We start from the raw sequence: 19,081 nt of genomic DNA on the forward strand, positions 1-19,081 counted from the left end.
TTGCAATTTGTCTATTTGTTTGTGTGTGCAGTTGTCAGAGTTTTGGCGTTTCACCTTCATTCAGGCACTCCTGTGAGGCAACAGAGTTGGTGAACACCACCAGGTTTGACAGATCTCTACTCAGTTTCATCGTCTTCCTCTTCCTTCCAGCCCTAAAACAATTTCCAGATGACAGAAAACAATTGCAAGAGATGGCAGAGTAGGAGAGTGAGTAAGATCATGCAAAGCTATATGAGACACGTAAGGCATGCACACACTCATCTACCCATTTTAAGTATTTATAGTGGCAAAAACAAATCAGGCAGGAGAGAATTGTTCATCAGAGAGGCAGCTTGCAAACCACAGGAAAGAGCATCAAAGGCAAAAAGCTTAATAGCGACCAGAGCGCATGCAGTGCAGCAAGACACACATTCACACTCACATACAACTACACACACACAGTCATGCAAACGCCTGTATTGCACAAAAACAGTCAGTCACATAGCCACTCAGATGCATGCTTGTAGGAATCTGTATTGTGACAGATCCTGAGGACATGCATATATGAATATGCAACCAGGAACAGTGTCTGAGATAACAAAGAGAGACAAAGGCCTTATACAGAGAGAGTGACTGAAGGAGGAAAACAGCTTAATTTCCATACTTCTTGCCCAATGCACATTCACAAAGACAGAAGGGAGAAAGAGACAGAGGTGGACAAAGAATTTGTGTGAAAGAAAATTGTGCTATGTTCAAGCTCCAGGTGGAAACTGACTCAGTCTGCTTTTTTGTTTTCTTTTTGTTTTTTAGTCCCTTTGGTAAAAAGAAACTAACTAATGATGCTTGAGGAAATATGGAGAACAGAGGACGTGGTGATGTTCAGTGGGATACTACAGTGGATGCAATGCAAACAAAATACAAATTGACATAGGAAATGGTGGAAATTAACCAAGTACATTTACTCAACCTAACCACAGTTCCAAGGTGCCGTACTTTAATGTTCCAATTTCATGCTACATTATACTTGCTTGTCACACCTAGTGACAAGTGAGTAATTAATAATTATGGATAAAAGTATCATAAAGTCAGCAACAGTAATGTCAGTTACATAAGAATATGTGTCTAATGATTGCTATCATTAACTAACATTAGCCATCATAAGCCACTGGTCATACCAGACCATGTGAGGCTGCAACAGCAAAACCCATGGGTGTGCTGAATTGATCATGATGTGTGTTGTGTTACTTATGAATTCAACTTTTCATTTTTAAGTGGAATATGGTATTATTTCTTCTTTCAAAATGAACACTATGTAGCTTTAATGCATCAAATATAAAACTATGTAATAATATAACTTTCAGCGTAACCATTATTTTCAAGTCCATTTCGTTGCCAGTACATCTTTACTTTTACTGAAGTACAGTTTTCAATGCAGGAGTTTTTCTTTTTAAAACATATTTTTGTTTTCTGGTATTGCTACTTTTAATGATCTAACTCTTTAACCACTGAGTACAGGAGAATGTCCAAAGCGATGCAAAGAAGAAGAAAACTTCTAATGAAAGAACACAGCTGTGCTTGGATAAAATGTCCATCATTGACTATATTTTACATGATTAATCCTGCTAGGAGCCACTGGAGCTGCACGATGAGACCATATGTGATTCCTTTTGCTGTGCCCTTGATTTCATTCATCCCGGGTTCTCTGCCTTTGGTCTTTTGCACTTAGTATATGTAGAAAGTGAGTAAAGTTTCATTAGAATAGAAGAGAAGAAGGAACCAAAACCAATCAGGATTCCCTCCTTTGCTGTTGGTGGTAGCTCCATCATTCTTTACCTCACACAAACATGAATGATTACTGGAGAAGCTTTATTGGTTGCACGGCACTACTGATGCCCCGGATTGTTTAATGCTCCCAGTAGTCAGCAACTATCAAACCTCATTGTCAATGATTGTCAGTGCTATGGTTAAGCAAGTCGAAGGTCACCTGTTGAACTGTCCTCCGGCCTCCCTCCCAGACCTCTCCTGACCGTCCTCCTCTTTGTCCATGCTTTGGCATGAAAGCCTGGATTTGGAGTGCCTCTGGACAATAGAAACACACATATACACACATACACACACACACACACACACACACACACACACACACACACACACACACACACAAGCATATAAACAAACCACAAGTTACATTGCTACATTTTTCATTGGTTGAAAAGCAAAAAAAAAGTCTAGCCTATATATAGCTGATATCCTGATAAACCTGTTACACACCATACATGATACCACCTACACACAAACTCGCAGGGCAGGGGCTGGTGTTTGTGTCTCTTTGCCAAATTGTATGTGTTTCATAGAGGCTGCCGTGTGATTCATAGTGTTGTTATTGTAGTAGCAGTTGTGTGTGTTTGTGCATGTCGGTGGGTGTTTTAGGTATAGCGTATGTGATTATAGCAAATGTGTATTTAGTGAAGTGTTTGGTTTTTTGGGGGTTTTTTTTCAGAGAGAAGCAACACCTCTATTAGAGCTAAAGTGGAGTTGAGAAGAGGACAAGGGTTACAGTAATTACAGGGTTTAGGCTTCTTGCCAACAGATTACGTGCACCCATGCTTGCACGCATATATACACACACGTGGGAGGATGCATAATATGCAAAGAGGGAGACATAAAAGAATGAAGAGGAGATGTGAGTGGGTAAACAGATGAGGGAAAGAGGAAGGTAAAAAAAAAGAAGCAAAGGGCTAGAGGAATAAAGTCGGAGTGGGAAATATTATAATATTATACCATAAAATGAATGATAAATTTAATTGATGCTAACTCTATTTCTTTTTTTTTTTTTTAAACCTTAAGGACTAGAAAACAGCTATTGAAAACATAATTTGCATTACAAACATTTCTCTTAGGGTCTACACCATTAGCAGCTTTCTAAAGGACAAGCACATACCTTGGAGAGGATCTACATCATGAAAGTGCATGCTTTAGATCTGCATGTGTAATTGGCAGATACGCCTAACGCATGCTGTCACTGCATTGAGCTGCTATGAGGAACTGGAAGATAAGCGTGGCAGTCTTAATTATGATCCTGCTACCTACCACACGCTGAAGGTAGCTCTACAAAAGGTTCTTTTTATTTGCATTTTCGATGTGTTATTTTAAGGAAGGCTTCTGTTTTGCTTCATATTGGTGTTTTAAGAGACACATCACACTCTTGTCTCTAACGTGTAAATAAAACACCTGGCGAAACATAATGCGGCCTAATACAACAGCTCTGGAATAAATCCTAGCTTCAGGAAGGAAAAGGAAGAGAAGTGTTGATTCAACTTAATAGTCATTTTTGAGACTATATTGTAGTGCTGGTGTGTCGAATTGTATTGCATTACATTGAGCGGTGTATTGTGTTTGCCCATTTATATCAAAGAAGGTAAACTAAATTTTAGATTAGAACTACTTGTTGGGCCAGATCATTTTTTTTCCTCCAGGTTTTCTTTTGCCTGGACAAGTCTTTCTGCTGCTCTACCAGTGGTCTCCAAAGAAATGTTTCATTACCACCTAACCACGAAAATGATTTTGCCATTTGAGACCCCAAACAAACATAGAAAGAATCAAGCAAGAAAGAGAAATCGGTCTTTCTATGCCCCTCACCTTCTGTTTAAGCGTCGTGATGAAAGATCTGCTTTGGGATTTCTTCAGAACCCCTCTGGAGCCCTAGAGAAAAAGAGAACATGCTCAGATACACTGTGTGTGTTTGTGTGTGTTTGTTTACATTCATGTGTGTGGATCATTTGGCGTGAATCTAATAACAACCACATTAGCACCCGGTGAGTCACTTAAACCCTAAAGCTCAGTAGCTGGAGGGGCTACAAGAGACATCAGCCAATAAACCACAACACAGCTGAAGACGAGCGTGGGTGAGAAATACGAAAAAGAGAGAAACTGGAAAAAGGAAAATTACAGTTAGGAAGACAGAGACAGAAAAAGGTTTAAAGACAGAATGAGGTGAAGGGAATCACCAACAAAGCAGGAGTAGAATAAAGAGAACAGGAAACTCCAATGCACAACACCCAGTACATTAAAATGGTTGTCAGGAAACTGAAGCTTCTAAAAATAGGAAGGAAGGAAAGCAAGGAAATTAAATATTAAGTTACACTGCAGACATTTAGTGTCTCATCACTTTCAGTCTGTTTTGACATGGTTTTGTGGGTGGAAATCGCACGGCCCCTTCAGAGTGGCCTGAGCAGGTGCTGGCTGTGCATTCTCTCCTGTTCGGTGGGTGCGTTTGACCTGTCTTTATTTTTTCCATCTCCCTCTGTGACTAATACCCTGGCCTAGTTTTGTGCCCCCTTTTCTTTTCTTTCTCATCTGTTGACGAGTATTACTCTGCTCCATATGCAGCTTTGCCTCGGTGCTTATACCTCCCGCAGGTTTTTCTGAAGGCCCTGGTGTGTGGCACGGAGCAGAGCTCGGATGCTGAAGCTGTCTGTATCTTCCTTGTCTCCGATCCTAGACTCCTTCAATAGAGAGTCCAGTTTCTTTCTGATGTGAGACTCCACCTGGTGGTGACCATTGCCCTGCGTGATAGAAGAGGAACGTTAGTGGGAGGAATTAAAGAAGGAGAAAAGCTGGGTAAGGAAGCATTTGGTATACCATTGGTAAGGATGTATTTATTGGCAGGAGTTGGAGATGGAGAGTTGTGTCATTTTGGTGCATGGACACACACTGTCACTGATGCAAAGCATCTGAAACCAAGCCTTGCCAATATTAAACTACAGCGGAGCCACAGCACCACAGTCAGACATGCAATTCTACACCAACCATCTGCAGGTAACAAAACTAAATGCTGATGCAAGTTTGACTCCTGCACCACATGAAGACAATGAGTTTTACAACTTCTGTACTTTTTCATATGCTTATGCACATGAGAGAGAGTGTTTGTTTAATATTTGAAATTAAATATTTTAAACTGGAAAAATGTTAAATGTAATATAAAGGGGGGCTACCATGCTCATTCCCAGCTATATATTTTTTATTATGGGACTCCGCTAGAGTAGATTTGCATGATTGACAGTTCAAAAAAAGGTCCTTATTTATCTGCCTTGTCATGGAACGTCTTACTAAAACAGGCAATATAAGTTCAGGCCTCCTTAAAAGCCTACTTTCTTCTGATTGGCTGAAGATCCGGAAGCCTGCCTAGGAGCAGCCAAGCGGCAACCTCTGGGGATGATCTGCTTGGCGACTTCTCAGCTATTTCAAGTCACTGAACGTGGTTTATTGGCTGTGTTTGTGCTGTTGGTGGTTTTTTTCATATAATCATCAGACAAATAATATTGCTTGCTGTGCGGTTAATTGAGAGAATGTGAGGAAGTCTGTGCTGCTTATTGAGGTAAGTGAAACTCTAGCATTATTTTATTCATATTTTAGCAATAATTAGCAGTTATCTGTGTTTGCGCTCATCATTGTTAGCTTAGCTCATTAACTAGCTAATTAGCCAGCAAATTAATAAGACTGTGGTTAGCCTTCAAGCAAGACGCCCAGCTGTGCTAATGATGCTAATGTGAGTATGCTTGCGACAGTTATTAAACCAGCATGCGCCGAAGTCTTAGCTGCACATGCCCCACCTCTTTGCCCATTTTTGGATTAGCCAAGAGTTAGGCGGAGTCAGGCGCTGTCAAGATGGCGACGGCGGAGCAGCCCACTCTGAGCCTCAAAACCGCTCTTCAGAAACCTATGGGTGACCTTTATATACAATCTACAATCTATATCTCTTTACAGATATTTAAAAGTTAGTAAGTTAACTAATAGAAGGTGCAAGTGTAAAATTTAAAATATTAAAACAGACACATAAGCTGTGTCCAGTGTCCATAATTAATAGTTAGAATAATAGTCTATAATGAGCTGTAAATTGAGATGTACACGTACGAATCATTGTCATTTCGCACGATCACAAGTGTAAAGTCACGCACCAACATGTTTACATCTGCAGGTCTAAACTGCTACTGCCATTACGATCCTTTACCAGAGGCAGTATAGGTTGGGATGTGTAAAACTGGTCTGACAATGCATTAACAGCTCCTCCTTGTGTAAAATCTGCTGCCTGCTAAATGTGAATGAATGAGTTTGTTAGTGAGTTATACCAGGTACGTTCATTTAAAAAAAAAAAAGGTGGTCTGAAAGTTTAGAAAGTATGTAAATGCATATAAATTTTATATTTTACACTAAAGATGGAAAAAACAAAAGTATTTGTCACCATATACAGCAAGAGAGTGAACAACATTATATATGTCACTTTTTCCACAGCCCACTACAAGTGCAATGTTAGGTGAAAAAATACTGGTTTAATGAGCTCAATATAAAACCTCTCATCAGTGGAAACTTGCCACCACCCCTTTAAGATGCCAGTGATAATCCAAAGTGGCATCTGCAGCCTCATGCCTCCAGCTAAATGTGGAAGAACGATGCCATTTTCAGTTACACAACTAAACCATCTGGAAAATGTGGAAGTGTTTTCCTGCATTAAATGTGGTGAGGGGGGACCCTGGCACGACTGTATCACAGAATAAATGAACATGAGTAAGAATTACTATAAAAATGGCAATATGAAAGTTCAGGAGTGATCTGTATAAGCAAGCGGCGATAAGATGCTCTGACATGTTTTACATGCTGCTGCAATGCTTATGTATATATAAAAAAACAACAACAACTGACACTGACTTAATATTTATATCTGCATCGTTAAGCATTGATTATTCCAAAACATTAAAGCAGTGACGATCAATAAAACATTACAAGCACCAACATTACTACCCAATTACTTAAGTCATTATGTTGAGCACAACAATATCATTAAGATCCCATTATCTAACTTCTGTTTGTGATGCCTGTATGTGGAGGAATGGGTTTGATCCTCTAGCAATAGTCCCTGTCAGTCCAAAGTGAGTTTTTTTTTGTTTTTTGTTTTTTTTGTTTTTATTGAATGAAAAAATTAAGTAGCACATAAAAAACTGGCAGAGAAGCACACATGGACCCAAAAAAGAAGGCTGCCCAAACTGAGAGAGATAGCAGTTGGAAGTTACTTTAACGTCTTTATTTTTAATACTGGGCTGAGAATGATGGAAACTTGAAAAATTGAAAACAAGGAAGAGAGACTCCGCTCTCCTTTCTTACATTACTGCTCTTGAGCTTGAAGTCGTCCTCAATTTCATCTGCGCTGTCATCATCGGATACCTCCCCTTCCTCGGCGTCTGCAGACAGGTAGGCAGGGAGACGCTTCCCCTGGAGGGAGAAAAGACAGACAAAGAGACTGGAGGAGAGTGACAAACATGCTTTTGACCTGTGCATATGTCTTTAATGCAGCGCAACCCCTCGTTCATCTCTTTTATACTCAAGAACGCCCACACAGGTTGCACCTCTTAGTCCAAGAATAAAATAAAATCAGTGTTGGACTCAGACATTCACTTCGCTGTACACAAGCCTGTACACACAAAAATGGACATACACACATTAGAGTAACCTCCTCCTTTATGTGGCTCTTTTACCAGTATTACCAGGCCATTACTGCCAGATATAAGCACAAAAAACACACTTGTGCACACACAAACTAACAGACACACACACACACACACACACACACACACACACACATTGTACAATCAGCTGCAGATTCCCCAAGAAGCTCCCTAAGCAGCTCTTTCAGCAGAGTGGAAGCCCATTAGTGAGCCATTCTGAAGGTGTGAGTGGGAGTCAAGATTTTCTAAGCTTGTTCTTCAAGAAAAAAATCAATTGCAGACTCTGAGCTTCCTGCAGTACATCCAGTCTTTCACTGGCTGACACCGCCACCCTCGCTTCAACCACTGCCACCAGTGCTCTGTCCCCTGTTCCTTCGAGCTGTGACTGTCAAAAAACCCTCACGCCATTTTTCTTTGCCATCTTGTGACTCTCTGGTCTCTCGCTCCACTGAGTGGATGGAGAGAGGTGAAAGGATCTCAAACAAGGGCAGAGAGGGGGAGGAAAGGGGTGGAGGAAAACTGTTAGAGAGCAGTAAAGGGCTTTATAGAAAATCAATAATGCTCTTTCACTTTTCAGACATCTGGCTGGGGAGGGACAAAGCAAGAGCTCCTTTTGCCAAGGAACAAAGAAGGCTTTCTTCACATTACAGATAAAGTCAATTTTATCTGGTTCTAATAAAACAAAACAATAAATGCTGAAAGCTTTTGTTCATCCAAATGCACCGTCTCTGTAGATAAGGATCTTCTGGGCCTGAGGCTGTCAGAGTGAGAGCTGATATTAAAAAAAAAGATCATATGTTGGGTTTTCAATCTTTTTGAGGATGATGGTATCAACCATGTTTCAAAGATCATCTCACTGGACTGTTCTGCCTTTGGGACTATAACAGTAGGTGCTGCAAAGAGATAAGCTCGTCATATTTAAATAACAAAATAGGGGTTTTTGTCATATGATGATGATTCAGGCAAAGAAAGTGATTAAGGGTATTTTCCAAAATGTGGAACTATTCCTTTAAGTTTAAGGTTAAGTTTGGGGAAAGATTGGTTTAAGGAAACCAACACTGGCTTGCGTGATGCCTTAATTTTAAGATAATGAGAAACTGCATAATTTATTAATAATCACTTTGGGGAAACTGTCATATTGAGCTTAAAAGCTTGCTAAGTTATTCAAGTGAAAGTAATTAGAAAACAATGCTGTTGTTGCAGCCTGTTTTGTGGTTAACATTTTATTCTACACTTAAGCCCTACTTTAACCAGGGATTTGGGGAATATACAATTTATTATATTCTCTCATGGAATTTCAACATATATCATTTCATTATGTTTAATTGTAGAATGCTTTGAGTGATAGCAATTTAAAATTAGTAATTTGACAGCACCAACTGTGTGCTGTGTGGTTGTGTTTGGTTGTTGTGTGTATGTATGCATTTGTATGCCCACATGCAACATATGTATTGTACGAGTTACAAAATATAAAAAATAGAACTGTTACTTTTTCATCACATGCCAGCAACTTGTCCTCTCTATTCATTTCACTGTGTGTAACACAATGACCTAGTTTTGTCCTCACTATATCCTCTTCCTTCTCATCTTCTTTTTATGGGCAATAATTAGCTCCCTCACAGCCTTTCTCTTTTCCCATCCTAACTACAACACACATGAAGTAAAATATGTTGAGATGACAAGAGCTCAGCTCACCTCACTGTTATAAGAGGAAGGAAATGGTGTGATGAAGAACCTTTGATTCACAAGTACACTAACTGGGCATATTTTAATTAATTAATTCATGTATTCATTTAAAATCAAGCTCTGTTTATCCAACCATCCATCCATCCATCCATCCATCTGTCCATCAATCCATCCATTGATTTGTCCTTACTTTGATGAGTATTTTTCCCAGCAGGCTGTGAGGACTGGGTAATGTCTTGGAGTCTCTGCTCAGTGCATCTCCCACATCAAGTTTGTCTCCAAAGATTTCTCGCAGGTACTGCGCAATCTTCTTTTGCTGCTGGATGCTACAGTGGTTCTCAATGGACAGAATGACCGGGAACCTGGGGAAAAAAAAGATATAAATATATATATATTCATACTCAGGTTTCCATAAATTACATAAAACCTGTCAACATGAAGGAAATGTGTCTTGAATGCAGCAAATGGACTGAGGAGAGACTGATCTGCCGAGATGAGTGTGAATCACATTTCAAATTTAACTTCCATTTCTCACCTCTAACCCACAGAACAGAGAGGTAAATGATAAAAAATACAGCTGCATAAACACCTCTTCACCTCTGTGCCATGGTCTGTGTAGATGTGGAGTGTGTGCGTGAGTGTCTGTCTTTTCATTTAGAAAAGGTGAAATGACTTGTGGCCACACAGCAGCACAACTCAAATGTCAGGTTTGTCAGAGTGACAGCTCCCCCTCAGGGGACGCAGCCCCGCTCTCACCTCCACCTCTGATCCCCCAAAACATACACTCATACACTCACACACACACGCACACACACACACACACACACACACACACACACACACACACACACACACACACTTAAACACACAAAAGGATCCTTTGCCAAAGACAAAAAGAGAGAGCAGAGAGAGCAGCATCCAGAGTCATTTCATTTCCACACACAGTCAGTGACACCCTGGAGCTCCTCTCAGGTGAAACAGTGAGGCGGCTCAATGAGCTGTGTAATGTGTGTGTGTGAGTGTGTGTGATGTCGGAGGGAGCAGAGACTCACTCCATTTCAATTCAACCCAGGAGCCATTAATCATATTAACAGGTGGCACTGATGATAAAATATCAGCTGAATGTAAAAGGTGAGAAGAGCAGAGAGAAGAGAGAGAGAAAACACAGGATGTTCAATTTATTAATCTGTTCTTGCCATCAGCATTGTTACAGATGACTAATTAATAAGATATGAGTTTATGAGAATATGAAGGTATTTCCTAATTAGCAACGGTGAATGTTTTCTTTTGGGAAAGTACCATGAACATGTGGTTTTTCATTTCATTCACAGAGGAATACAAAGACCTACAGCAAAGCAACCGTCAGAAGAAATATAACTTTATTGACTAAAATTATCTAGGACAGCATTTCAGCAATAATCTTCATAATTTATTAGTCTGTCAGTTACTAAATTAATTGATTCATACTACTGGTCAATAAACTGCTGGAAGATAGTTGCGCAAAGATATTCAGTTGACGATCACACAACATAGAAAACGAAACAAGAAAATATTTGGCATTTTTGCCCCTTGATAATTAATTAATTGTCAAAATAGTCATTGATTATCTGTCTGTCAATCAAGTGATCACTTAATCAACTAATCGTTTCAGCTCTAATCTGAAGCACACATGAAGTCAAAACCGAAAAAGGAATGAAAAAGAGGTAAATGGAGGTTAAGTCAAAAGGCGTAGCAGGCAGTCATGACAGTAAAAGGGTTTTAATGTGAGCAGGTTTGGCTGTTTGAAATGTCTCTCCATGTGTCTTTTGTCTTTATGTTGTTTCCCTGTTTGACTTCAGTGTTAATCTGTTTTGTTCTGTGACTGATCGCTGAAGGCTCTGTGCCTGCAAAATCTGTTGAGACATGCTTTATGCACACATGATGAATTTTAAAATACACTAATTTCAGCTTCAGTAAATATATAGTAATGAGATAAAAGGTGGGTGAAAATTGTATTTTCCTTCTTTTGCTGCGTACTGATTATGTTTAACATAGGCTACAGCGGTTCTTAAGATGGAAATTAAAGGAATAGGTTGAAATTTCTGGATATACCAGTCTTCACCTTCTTGACAAGAATTAGATTATAGGATTTAAACCACTCCTAATGTCTGTGTGGTAAATATGAAGCTACAGCCAGGACACAGTTAGTTTAGCTAGCCTGGTTCTGCCCCGAGGAAACAATATCAGCCAACAGATCTAAAGCTTGTTATTTAACACGTTATATCTGGTTTATTTAATTCATACAAAAGTCAAATTGTGAAAACAATTCGTGGGTCTGTGAGATTTATGCTAAGATAACCGTGTTGCTAACTTCATATTTGATGGACAAATGTGAAACTCTCAGTGAGAATGGCAGTAAGCCTATTCCTAACTATCTCTTTAACACCAATGACAGCAACAATGCATCAAAATTGAACAAGAAGTTAAGTTGACAGCCAGAAAATAAGATGTACAACCTTAATCTAATGTTAGTGAATGTTCCAACAAGCTATTGCCAAATGTAGTTACACTTCTTTTTGATTACATAATTGAATTTACTCCAATACTGTCTGTACCTCTGAATAAAATAAATGCTTTTATAACACAGCTGCTGCCATCATAAGTGGCTGCAATAGATGTTAAAGCGAGACAGTGCGGCAGCATGCTGCATCATTCACCACTTTGTTTGGGTATTGTCGGACTCAGCAGAGAAAACAGTAGTACCTCGGGGATCCAGAGGAAACACTGCAAAGCAGATGGCTCAGTAATAGGTGCTAATTACTGCCAGGAACTACAGTGTTTTCTGAAAAACACAAACCTGGCTTTTTAAATATTGCAGCTTTTTTTTAACCTTGTGGGGGAAACCTTCCACTAGAGTCATAGATATTGCATTATAACAGTGTGAGAAATGATAGTTTGAGAGTTGTTTTATGAGAAAAAAAAAAAAACAGAATTTCACCGACTTTTTAAATTAGGGTGGAAAAGCCTGTGTGTGGGTTAGTGCTATTACAATATAGCTCACCCCATAGTGGAGCATGAAGCAACAGAATTAAACAGTAGAGGACAATATATAATCAATAATACAATTTTTGTATGTGTGTGTGTGTGTGTGTGTGCACATGGAGAAATGTTGTGTTTGTCCTGAAGCTAAGAATATTATTTATTCTATAGAATGTCAAACAGACGTGATGTTTCAGTCAGATTTATATGTGTGAATAAACTAAAGAGGAAATAAGTAAAATGGCATTTCCATTAGGCCATTTTTCTCCCACAACAATACCTATGGGATAATGGAAGTGTGTAGTTTCCATAAAATGTCACAAACAATCATGTACAATAACACACACATTCTGTACCGTAGGGAGCTTTGACTCACTGGTTATTTATGAAGGCGTATTTATTGATGGTCTCTATGACAGACTTGAATGGTATCTTGGAGGTCAGAGTGTAGCCGTGTTGGACCATCGGCTCTCCATCAGGACCATCCCAGCAGTCCACTGCAGGGAAAAAACAGAGGAAATGATGCATGAAAGTGGAAAACATTTATATCTTCCTCCCTCTCTCTCTCTCTCTCTCTCTACTGTTCTCAGTTTCTGCCTCTCCTCACTGTTCATCTTTGATATATAGCAAAGATGCCTCAGCTCCTGTACTCCACTATTTCGCATTCTCCTAATGAACACTGCTGTTGATTCATTCTGGGATACAAAATAGTGTGAGTAAAAGTAACACTCAAGCAGTAACACGTGCAATATTGTGCTTCATTGTGAGGTGTTGCTGCATCTGTTTCAAATTTTATTACCAAACATAAAACACTGCAAAATATGTCTTTGGTGTTCATTTAAAAGCATTAAGAAAAAATGTTTTGCTAAGCCGTAAACATCCTTAACATCCATAAATACCCATTATCATCCCTAACAGCAATTGTTTTATTCCATTTTTAGCACCAAACAGTGATACCATTTGATACAGGGTGAAAAGAGTTTGCTGCAATAAGGAGCCATTGAAGCAACCTCGTCCAATCACAATAGGCAATTTCCCCAGCAAACATATTACTGTTACTAATAACATTAACAATTCTGTTCTATCCAAGTGTCCCAGTAAGACATGACAGTGTGACAGCACGAACAATACAAGGATCCTAAATTGGGTTTAAATGTAAACACACGCCTACCCTCGACACAGCGGCACCCGGACTGCAGCACCCAGGCGTACATGTCCGTCTTGGAGTGGGAGAGAAGCTGGTCTCCAGTCAGATATGTGTTATGAGAGGAGGCGATGAAGTAGTTACAGAGCGGCTGCTCCATGTCTTGATTCACCTCATGGTGCAAAGGGTTGAAAATGTCACATGTTGGACTGCGCATGAAACTTGTAAAACCTGAAGATAAATACACATAAATGGAAAAAAAAGTTGAAAATTACAATGGGAATCAGTGTATTGCAGAATTCAGCTTAGTGTCAATTCTGTTTTGCAGCTTTTTTTCGGAGATTGGCATGGCTCTGTGAACGGCAGCATCAGCTGATAATATCTCAACAACTACTGGATGGACTGACATATGAAATTTTGTACAGACATTCACTACTCCAAGACCATGAATCCTACTCACGTTAGTACCTCTGTGAAGTTGATACATTTTTTAATTGAAATGTCTCAAACAAAATTTGATGGCTTGCCATGACATTTGGTACACATGTTCATGGTGGTCAGAGGATGAATTCTAATGACTTTAATGATCTCCTGACTCTTTACCCGGCACCACCAGCAGGTCAATGTTTTCGACCATTCAGTGAAATATCTAAGGCACAAATGACATTCCCCTTGTGACATTCCCATCCCTTTCAACCGTACGTTGCATTTAGTGCTAATTAGCAAATATGCCTGCTAACATCAGCATGTTAGCTTTGTCATCTTGTTAGCATGCTCATGTCAGCATTTTGATAAAAGCGCCTCTGTGTCTTAATACAGTCTCACAGAGCTGCTAGTGGGCGGTAGACTCTTGGTCATTGTTAGTGAACATATCAATATATTGAAGTCAGTAGCAGAGGTCATGGTGGAACTCAGAAAATAACATTAAATATTGCTTTTCATGCATCCCTCCTGCCTCAGATTTACAGCAACCAATTGTTGCCTGCTTTTCAACATCCTGATATAAAAGTGACACAAAAAACGTTTTGATTTCAAACTCCCAGCAACCAGATCATATCATGCAACTTTTAACAGCTTCTAACAGTGACATCTATACATCTCTTCATCAGCAGTATGAGCTCCAGGAAATACTGACAGATGACAGACACAAACACATTCAAAACACACTACTGTGGTTTCAACTTTTTTGTAGGTGCCAACAGCATGAAGAGGAGTGACAGAGAAGAAAGCATCCTTTCATCCAGAGAGGAGGAATGGAAATGAGACAGGAATACCAAGAGCAAGAGAAATCGGAAATAAGCGAGAAAGCAGACGAGGGAAAGAGGGAGACAGTTGATGTGGATAAACTGGATTTGGAAGAGAAATGAAAAAATGTGATGCAAATATAGAGAGAGATTTTTGCTATGGAAAGTCCATGATTAGACTGGACATGCAATCTCGTCACTGTACCATTTTGGCTAAATCCACATTGACATGTGACATGAATATGTATATGAACTATACTGGATACTACGTATATACAGTCCAACAGATGCCAAGAGACCAAATAATGTAGGTAACAGCTCATCACACTGTAAAAAGATGATAATGTAAATCTGTTTGAACATTTCTGTCACATCTGTGCACAATGCTTGTTTAAGCACACACATTTCAGGCCTACAGGGAGGGAATCAGGCATACTGGTCTGATCAGCCAGACACATATAGTGTTAGCCTTCATGCCTCCAATGACAAGATTAGTCTCACCCCACCTCCTCTTCCTCCTCTCATCTCTTCTCCCCGTAGTCACTCCGCTCCTTTCTGTCACACATTTCTGTTTCTCTTTCCCTGCACCCTCATTCTGACTTCCCACTTTCTCACTCCAGCTACTGTGCTCAGTCCTCACTCCTTCTTCTCCCTTAAGCTCACCTTCCAGTCACTTGTGGCATTACTTAAAATGACATCCAGAGATGAACACTTGCTGAAGACAAAATCCCCAAGTTGTCATTATTTTGTCTTTTTAGACACCCATTGTCAAGATTTAAGGTTTTTATTTTGAGCAGTTATCACCGTAAATGATAAAACCTGGGTTAATAGAAATTTTATTGGAGAAGATTAATTGGTAAATTTGATATTGGATTTAAAAACAGTAGTGACAAAATTATTATTCCTTTGCACTTAAATTTTTCTCTTGGCCATGGGGGGGGGGGCAATTCAAAACCATTCAGGGAATAAGCCCTTTGTGGAAAGCCACTCCCATTTTCTTTTGTAATTTCAAGCTTCAATTAAACAGTTATGTTGGAATACTTGTTTAATTTTGATGTATTTAGACTCAAAAGCTTCGGAAAGGAGGCATGGTGAATTTATAGTCTTTTTTGTCAGTGATTTGTGAATTTTGTTGTAATCAACTGAGGTCTGAAAGTCTGATTGTAAAAAATGATTTTGTATTCATCATTTGGTTTTTTGTTGTCATAGACTGCATCCTGAGTCTGTCTTATATGAATGTATGGAGTCTTGTAAGGTCATGCAGGCAGGGCATGGTTTTATGCATGACACAACTTAATTCATTTATTTATTATAAAAACAAATTTGATTTGCTGCACATAATCCATATACTGTGTTTGACTCACACATTTCCTGAACTTGAAATGGCATAAGCGGTATGACTATGTGAGTACATAAAATAATGAATGAATAAAATAATAAATAACAGAGTAACTAATGAAAACTGATGATGTACCATGACAGATACAATAAGTTGAAAGGATAAACAATGAACGACCCCAATATGAAAAAAGGAAAGAATTGAGGGAGTGAAAACTAAGTCATGAAAGAGGATGGTGAAATGGGAGAACGTTACCTTCAATCCCCATAACGCTTCTTTGTTTGTTCTCGTCAGATACCTCAAACTTGTCAATGATTTCTGCAATGTACTCTGGAGTCACATTGGCCACCTGCAGAGAAAAAAGATGAACAAACCCAAGGTTAAGTTTAGTTTAGTTTTTTATTGATTTTTATCGATCAATCATGTGGTACCATGTACCAGACTGAGCTAAGAGCTAATTTCCATGTGCAGTCCCTGGATAGTCAGACGCAATACAATAAGTACAGTAACATAAATACAAGTTTCACGACTGTCCATGACTGAGTGAGTGATATAGTTGTGAGTGTTGGACTTTTCCCATTGGCCATTGCTCTTTAACATGATTTGGGACAAACCGTTTTCAGGGGGGCATTTAAAGCGGATCCACAGCAGTTTTCAGCAGACATATATTAGAGGCAGACTTTTATTTCTAATTCCCTCGGTTTGATATTAGTCATACTGGTATTTTAGTACGAAGCCTCATTTTGATCGTTTGCCCTCCACGCGTAAATACAATACTTATGGTTACAATACTCAATACTTCTTGTAACCATTTCAAATTAAAAGCCCTCTAACGTTTCAGAAGACAAAAACCCTTTATTTCTAAACTGGGCTTTGATTGCTGTGCTGATGTGTTTTCTGTTGTTTATACGCTTCTGAGATCTGCTAGTTTCTTTTGCTTAGCAGTTACAGATAGGTTCTTTCTCTCCATCCCACTCTCCTGCTCTCTCTTGCTCGGTGTGTCTAATATTTATTCCTCTGTCTCCTTTAGCAATAATGGTACATGTAATAAATTGCTGCTATCGAGGCGAGGCGAGGCTCAGTGAATTGGAAGCGTGGCTCCGCTTCCTGGCAGCTCCAGAGCAGCTAGGAAGCCAGTCGTATACTAGGTTTATACCTAGACTTGTTTTTATGTTGACAGTCTGACACGGAATGAATGTGAAAGGTGAATACTGTGTGTCAAATTAATTAAAATCCTTTTTTTTTTAGAAAGGCAGATTGTGTAAAGGCAGAGCTGCTCATAGGGATTCTTTACTCTCCCCTAAGAGTCGACCTTGAGGCTCTGGTCATCTGTTCTGAGCTTAGTTGTACAAATGTTTTAAGCAGCGGCGGTGCAATATAGTGAGTTATTCTAGGCGCCGGACGAATAGCGAAATGAAAGGTTCAATTCTCAAAACTCATCATGTTGTATTTACTTAACAACAAAGTGATGACAACATTGTGGTTTCCTGTCCAAGAATTGTACGGTTAGTTTATGAAGTGACCTAGTTGGTTACAAAGCGTTCTAACTTGTCTGAGACCAGCATGAAATACAGTAGACAAGATAAGAAAATGTGTAAACACCTGTTTATTCTTTGAAATATAGTAAATAACAATGATTTAATCCCAGTCTAAAAGCTAAATGAAGTCAGCATGACATCTTATTTTCACAATTAATTTGTTGCTGCAGCCATGTCAAAACAGCTATTCAGTCGAAGAAAAGTATTAATGCAGAGTATCACAGGGTGGAGACGATAAATACAGCATAATAAAAAATTGCAATGTAAGAGCAGGAAGAGTGTGTCAGAGACACAAAGAAAAAACTGAGAGAAAAAAAATAATTTCAGGCGTGATGGATTGTCTTAGAGGAGCAGACTCCTCTGGGCAGACAGCTGAGACAGAAGGAGTTACGTGTTAGACTAAGGAGAGGGTGAAGAGAAATATCTCTTTTCTGCAGCTGGATCTCAAAAGGAAATAGCTTATTCGAACGAAAAGTAGTTTGGACACCTCATCATAAAAAACGTGTCGGCGTTAAACATCACTGGCAGAGAACTTTATTGCTTCTAACCCCAGACCAGTATGACCAGTGTGACCTCTCACCTTCTGCTCATTCCGCAGGAAGTTGGCCAGCTCGTCCGCTGTCAGGTGGTCCTTCCTGTCGCTGTACGCCATCATCAGCAGGAACAGGTCCCGCCTCAGAGACATCATCTTGTAGAAGACCGAGAACTCCTCGTATGTCAGCGTGCCCTGCTGATCGTCCGTGTCTGCTTCCTGTGTGGGTGAGGAAGTGATACGTCTCAAGCTATTCCATTTTAATGGTTACACTAAAACTACAAAAACAGACATAGTGAAACGCTACACAAACTCCAAACACATGGCTTGCATTGTGATTCTATTTGTTTGCTTCGCACAGTCCTCATCCGAAACAACAAACAGAAATTTTTGAAAATACTAGTCAAAATTGCGAATCAAGAAACAAGTATATTATATGTCTCCTCTGTAGGTCATGGACATAAGTTTCATGGAGAATACTGCATGCTCTAGATCATCCTCTTACATGGATTGCTAGCTACCTAGCTACATTCATGGAAGATAGCAACAGAAATATGAAACCAAGTCTGAGTAAAATCAACGCAGCTGAACAAGTCAAATTACTAAAAATAAATAAATAAATAATTTTAAAAAATTGCTCCTTGCACCACAGTCTCTGTGCCTGCTGCAAATGATGGTGTGATGGATATGTCACTCACTACTCACTGGTTAGGGCAAAACAAAACAGAATAACGTTCTCTCCTCACAAGAAATCAGCTAACATGTCTCAAGTGAAATATAATGAGTCACGATGAATGATAAGTCAGTCTGATTATCAGTCTCTAATAAATGGCATAAAATCAATATTTACTGTGAGTCAACCCTGACACTATACCGGTCAATGCATATAGTTTAAAATTAGAAAATGCATAGACTTGAGCTGTGAAGGTGTGCACACGGGAACAGCTGTGCACATGTGCGGTTGCAAACTGTCTCATCTTTTCTCCATCTCTTGCCATGGTGCTCTCCCTTTCACACTAATACAACCACAAATTCACACCAGTAACCACACACAATGTACCAGCTTTTATGACACAAACCCATTACCTCTCCAACCTATTTT

General features: G+C 39.3%; 1 protein-coding gene across 5 annotated transcripts in view; it reads right to left on the minus strand.

The window, feature by feature from the left end:
• Window positions 1-19,081, minus strand: part of plch1 (phospholipase C, eta 1) — a 59,294-nt gene that overhangs the window by 10,150 nt on the left and 30,063 nt on the right. For all 5 annotated transcript variants that reach the window (XM_023431531.2, XM_023431528.2, XM_087169984.1 and 2 more), the window contains 10 exons: window positions 18,028-18,198; window positions 16,165-16,258; window positions 13,354-13,557; window positions 12,559-12,679; window positions 9,355-9,526; window positions 7,138-7,245; window positions 4,389-4,544; window positions 3,619-3,681; window positions 1,964-2,058; window positions 55-152 (listed from right to left, as the gene is read on the minus strand). In XM_023431531.2, coding sequence (XP_023287299.1) covers window positions 55-152; window positions 1,964-2,058; window positions 3,619-3,681; window positions 4,389-4,544; window positions 7,138-7,245; window positions 9,355-9,526; window positions 12,559-12,679; window positions 13,354-13,557; window positions 16,165-16,258; window positions 18,028-18,198 — 1,282 coding nt within the window. The remainder of the gene's footprint in view (window positions 1-54; window positions 153-1,963; window positions 2,059-3,618; window positions 3,682-4,388; window positions 4,545-7,137; window positions 7,246-9,354; window positions 9,527-12,558; window positions 12,680-13,353; window positions 13,558-16,164; window positions 16,259-18,027; window positions 18,199-19,081) is intronic.

The sequence above is a fragment of the Seriola lalandi genome, unplaced genomic scaffold (genome assembly GCF_002814215.2).
Source record: "Seriola lalandi dorsalis isolate HSWRI2012SDOR001 ecotype SW California unplaced genomic scaffold, Sedor1 jcf7180002054924, whole genome shotgun sequence".
NCBI classification, from domain to species: Eukaryota; Metazoa; Chordata; class Actinopteri; order Carangiformes; family Carangidae; genus Seriola; species Seriola lalandi.